At 36.5% G+C, this 6,035-nt stretch overlaps 1 protein-coding gene across 1 annotated transcript; it reads right to left on the reverse strand.

The window, feature by feature from the left end:
* Positions 1–209: 209 nt before the first annotated feature.
* On the reverse strand, positions 210–3,889 carry LOC103407485 (transcription factor MYB83-like). Its single transcript, XM_008346410.4, has 2 exons — positions 3,508–3,889; positions 210–1,248 (listed from the first exon to the last, which is right to left on the reverse strand). The coding sequence occupies exons 1-2, from the start codon at positions 3,816–3,818 to the stop codon at positions 546–548; spliced, it is 1,014 nt and encodes a 337-aa protein (XP_008344632.3). The 5' UTR covers positions 3,819–3,889; the 3' UTR covers positions 210–545.
* Between the last annotated feature and the right edge of the window lie 2,146 nt (positions 3,890–6,035).

A 6,035-nucleotide genomic window follows, 5' to 3' on the forward strand; every position in this document is an offset into this window, starting at 1 on the left:
CAGCACAAGAATTTCTTTATGAAGAATTAGATGAAACATTTGATTTAACTGAACTTTTTGGGGAAGTTGGTCTCATTCGTCCTTTTTATTCCACCTTTTCATAAACCTCTATTGTGATAAATTAATAAAAGGCATATAAATTCGCACTCTCATCTGGTGTGCCCAGTTTGTTTAGTATAGATTATCGTTGTATATGAAAAATAAAAATATAAAAGAGAAAGGCAGTGAACATTGAAAATATATTGAATCTACTTTGCTCGTTATTAACGTTTGTTTACATAATGAAATTTCCTCCTTCTCATCTTTCACTAACAACTTCCACCTCCAACTTTTTTATTCTCTTGTGTACAACAAAATTAACAAACTACAAGTCCTCTCATATTCTATTCTCTACTTACATCACTTTTGATATTTCTGATCTCCGAAGGAACAATATTATTTCATGTATGCACCAAAGGTTTTGGTTGGCTAAGTAAGCAAATGCCAAAAAATTGTTTTGCAAATGCCTTAGCTATATACGAATTTACGTAGCTCCGCTCTCCTCTTTAAGAGAGAAAGGAGGAAATATCTTGCATGAAACCGTCGAAATCCCATTCTCCCACTCTCACGTTTTCTCCTTGTCCAACATTATTTCCATATCCAAACATGTCCTCCTCCTCATATACTTTAAAGCCGATTTCCGTGTTATTAAAGCAACTATTATGGAAGTGGTAGTTGCTAATACTCTTCTTGCTTATATTATCAACTACCAACTGACCATTCAGATTATTCTCAATGCTTCTGCTTTCGAGTGGAGGAAGAAAAAGGTCACCTTCTAACCCCATTTTATGACCACCCTCTAAGTTTCCATAATCCCCATAATGCTCCTGATTAACTTCAAGGTTTGGTAAGTGTGGGAAGCACGTGGGATTTAGGACGATATCGTCTGCATGGGCCTTGTCGTAACGATTGTCAAGCATATAGAAAGGATTGAACAATGTGTTGCTGTTAACGGCCATGGCTTGCATGGATGTGGATGATGAGGATGATGAGTCCATGTTGCACATGGTCATCATGTCATGGTCTTGCATGGGCAGAAATGTCCCTCCAACGACATGATCTCTAGGATCTAGAGAATCACTATCGTTTGGTGACGATGTGGACGTGGACATATTGTTATTTTTCAACCTTTTCTTCAAGGCTGAATTCCAAAAATTCTTTATTTCATTGTCCGTTCGTCCTGGAAGACGTGCAGCAATCTGTGACCACCTATATTAATCATAAGAAAAACAAATTTAACTAATTAATTAATTAAGACATATAATAAAAACTAACCAAGAAAGATACGCAGTACATCAGTATTTGATTTTGGTGTTCATCATTTAAAAAGAGAAAGCACCACTATATGAATAGCTAACTAATTTGTATATACACATCAAACAATTTATATGTGCATGACTTTTATACGACTAAAACAAAATGCATGGCTTGAAATGCCATGGATGTTTAGTTGCTTAAGCACTTATGCAATTCAGTATGTGTGCGTGTGTAAATATATCCTACATGCCCAATTCAGCTCTGAAAGAAGCTACGGAAGACACCAACAAAATGCGTTAATTTTAAGATTACTTTCAATGTTCAAACACGCATGATGCACCCTAAGTTTTTCTCTTTCTTTTAAAAGAGGACCAGCTGGTAGCTTTCCCTCGGCAGTCTACCTTTTCGGGGGCAGGAAAAAGTCACAGAGGCATTTCAGCCTCCCCCAGGCCGCCATCATGCGATTCTTCAGCACCAGGAATCAAACTCAAAACGTGCCATGTAGAATATGAGTCTAGAATTCATCCCCAAGTTGAAGTATGTATCAATTCCTAATGGTTGTGCGCATCCGTAAAACTGGCACAGAAAAACACTCTGAAACCTCCCCTTTTTCTTTTTCTTTTTCTTTTTCTCAGTGTGCAACTGTGCATGAACTTTGGACGTTAGAACTTAATTTAACCCTTCTATAATACTCAATATGCATGTAGACAAGTATAATGTTGTATCATGTAATCTAATATCCAATATTATGTGCTTATATATTTGGTAATTAATGTTGATTTCACCATGAACTTTAATTTTGAACTTCAATAACCCGTCAAAATGAGGCACATGCATGTGGAAAATATCTGCATAGATGATGCTCAGATATATTGCACATATAACAATTTAGATTTGAATATTAAGTGCCATATATACAAGATTTTAAAAGACGCTAGGCGCTAGTCAAGCGGTGGGCTGGAGCCTAAAGCCTAGGTGGCTAGGCAAGGCCTAGGGGGCTCCTAGGCGGATTTAAGTATATCTGTCATATTTTATGTAAATAAGTGTCTGCTTATACTAAAAATATATATAATTACATCATAAATTACAAAATAGAATGACATGTATTTTATGAAGTATTGAAACATAATGAAATCATGGGGAACAAGCATATAATTTGTGTTCATTTTAGTATTCAACAAGTTTCTTACAATTTATTAAAAAAAATTACACAAAATTATAGTTATTTATTTTCTGTCTAAGTGAGTCGCAATCTAGGCGGGTGTCTAAGCGTGTCTGGGCGGGCTAGTCGGGTGCCTTAGCAAGTCTAGGCGCCCTTTCTAAATTTTCAAATGCCTAGGCATTAATCGGGGTGGTGGCCAACCGCCTAGCGCCTAGGCAGGGCCTAGGTGGCGCTAGTTCGGGATTTTTAAAACAGTGCATATATATAAGAAAATGTTTTCTTGATCGTTCTATTCAGCAACGTAAATACTTATTTATTATGTAAATGTTGACCATATTTATTATTAGGTTATAAACCTGATAGTTATATATAATTACTGCTTAAATGTTTTTACAGAAGTGAAGTCTCAAACTGTTGGGAACATAACATTACAACCCTAGATGCTGAATAGAAAATTTCAAATTTATTATCTTTCCCTGAAAGATATATCCTCATTTTAATACATAAATTTAATAATTAATAAGGTTCTAAAAGACGCTAGGAGCTAGTCGGGTGGTGGGTTGGGACCTAACGCCTAGGCAGATTAGACGGATTTAAGTAAATCTATTATATTTCGTGTAAATAAGTGCTTGTTTATACCTAAATATATATATATATATAATTTCATCATAAACTACAAAATAGAATGACATATATATTATAAAGTATTGGAACATAATGAAAATATGAAGAACAAGCATATAATGTGTTCATCTAAGTATTCAACAAGTCTCTTACAATTTATTGAAAAAAATAAAATGCAAAATGAAAGTTATCTATCTAAGTTAATCGCAACCTACGCAGGTGCCTAGGCGGGTCTGGACGGGCTAGGCACAGGTGCTTAGGCGGTCTAGGTGGGTGTCTCAGCAGGTCTAGGTGACCAGCCGCCTAGCGCCTAAGCGGGGCCTAGACGGCGCTAGACGGGGATTTTTAGAATAGTTACAGGTGATCATCGTATATGTATATTTGTGCATTATAAACACTGCGGCTTAGAGAAGGAGAGAGTGTACCTATTGCCAAGAATTGAATGGAAATGGATGATAAGCTCTTCCTCTTGGGGTGAAAATGCACCACGCTTGAGGTCAGGCCTCAAGTAATTGATCCAACGAAGGCGACAACTCTTTCCGCATCTTTGGAGACCAGCATTTCTTGCAATGTCACTCCAACAGCCTTGTCCACTAGTTAACATGTACCTCATCAGCTTCTCATCTTCCTCCGGTGACCATAACCCCTTCCTAAGCTTGTTCATCATCATCTTCTTCTTGCTAATAGTTTTCGCTCCGCCGACATCGTCTTTTCCCATAGACTCTGGCTTTCTCATTGTAATTGCAAGCTAGCTAGACTTGTTCTCTTAGGGTTTTCCTTTTTGTTGTTCAAAGTGGTTAATTTGATGGATGGAGATCTAAAAGAAAGCTATATATGATGATAAGATGGCTTCATGGGGTGGTAATGGTGATGATGATAGTGATGGTTGTGGGGTTTGCTTAAAATATGCATATCAAAAATTTTACACAGAGAGAGAAAGATTACATGTTTGTTGGTCGATGGGTGGAGTGGGAAACAGATTGGAGGGGGACCTCCGTGGCTCCATTCGCATATGTGTGTGTGTGTGTAAGAGAGAGAGAGAGAGAGAGAGAGAGAGAGAGAGAGAGAGAGAGAGAGAGAGAGAGAGAGAGAGAGAGAGAGATTATTATGTGAAGTGGAAGCAAAAAAGTAGATGTCTAATACACAAAAGATGGTACATGATTACCTTGTGAGTGAAGAAAAATGAATCATCAAAAAAGACAAGAAAGAGTCAAAGACAAAGAACACAAACCCTCCCCTCCTACACGTGAATTTGAAGTTTATATGCCGACCGAGAGAGAGAGAGAGAGAGAGAGAGAGAGAGAGTACAAGAGTACTCTTTGTACACTAGGCAAAGTGTTGCACCTTTGATACTTGTGATTTGTACTTTAATTAATTCATAATTTGTGATGGTTATGGATTGTTTAAGTGGTTGCATGAAACTTATTGAGTATAACTCAATCATATCAATTAAACATGCTTTTGAAGCAAACTCTCACTTTCGGATATCAATTACAGTTGTTCTCTCTTTGGTCAAAATTATGCATTCTCAATCTCATATTAGAAGTTAAGGTTCCGCAGCTACCAAATCAAATTAAATTAATTGAACATGATACATCTACTACCCCAAGTACTACTGGCATGCAATAAACAACAAATTGTTCAAGTACTTTCCTTGGCCAGACTCAAAGTAAATGAAAATTATTAATAGTTCCTTAATTAGCATCTAAAGCCCTTAGAAACCTACGACCAAAACAGAAAGCTTAAACCATACACAAGAAATCAAATCAAATGAAGAAAAAAGAAAAAAAGAAGGGTTGTTTTTGCATGACTTAACTAATTATTTGTTAGAAAAAAAGTCTAGTGTTTTATTAATCAACTATAATAGTGATAGGGATCCAGCATATAGTATAGAGATGGATTCAGCAGATATAGATATAGATCGCGATCTTACATTTTCTCGTTTTATCACTGTTAAATTAAAGGATTTTGATTGAACATGCCATCAGTGTTTTGCAACATTCGCACAGCCTTTGTGTAACGATTGACTAAAAAATTATCTTTAACTATATCCATAAATATGAACTAAGCCATCGAATTGGCTCTGCGCTTGATTTGTGTGGTTTAGATTCACAATCTGATAATTATCTAAGCAAATAAATATATTTCCTACACTTATGGTCTATAATCTTGTCAGACTGTTTGGCAACAGCGCCTTATTGTGAATCCGCATTATATCTTTTCAAGTTGACTATGTGCATAACTGAATACCTAGTCACCTTCTACACACAAATTCTTTATTCTGACACTCCTTTGCTCAATTCAATGGCTAAAAAACGAGAGTGCATCAGATGAAAAAGTGCCAGCACAAATCATTTCCCTTAACTGATTTCTGATAATAAATAGACCTGAAAATAAGAGTTAAACTTAACTGCGGGAATATATCATTCATGATTTGTAGCCATCAAAAGTACAATATACCCACAGATTTCTCTATCCCATGTTGTGTACTTACCTAATCCTCCTGTCCCTGCATGCTAAGAGCTGCGACTTCCCAGTCATTTTCCAAGCCAAATGGAAAAACAGAATATTCATAAGCAGTCATGTTCAACTCCAGAGATAATCCCAAGAAAATTCAATTACCTATGTTTGTTTACCAAAAAACATTAATATATATTTCTTTTCAGGGAAAAACTCAGGGAGCAAAACTCTCAAGCTACTCAAGTGTTTGCAAAAGGTCCTCTATCTTTTCTACAGCTGTCCCAGGAAGGATAGCAGAATCCATCATACACACACACACACACACACACACACACACATACATCTATATCATGCTTTTGAGCCTGTCCCAAGCAAACATGCCCTACTCCACTACTTCACTTGGTTACAAAGACAAGAAAGACCACCTCACCTCATCAATTCATAATATTCACTCTTACACCTTGTACTTGTCCTACAAATTAAACCTTACAAA

This window comes from Malus domestica, chromosome 02, assembly GCF_042453785.1.
Source record: "Malus domestica chromosome 02, GDT2T_hap1".
Taxonomy (NCBI): domain Eukaryota; kingdom Viridiplantae; phylum Streptophyta; class Magnoliopsida; order Rosales; family Rosaceae; genus Malus; species Malus domestica.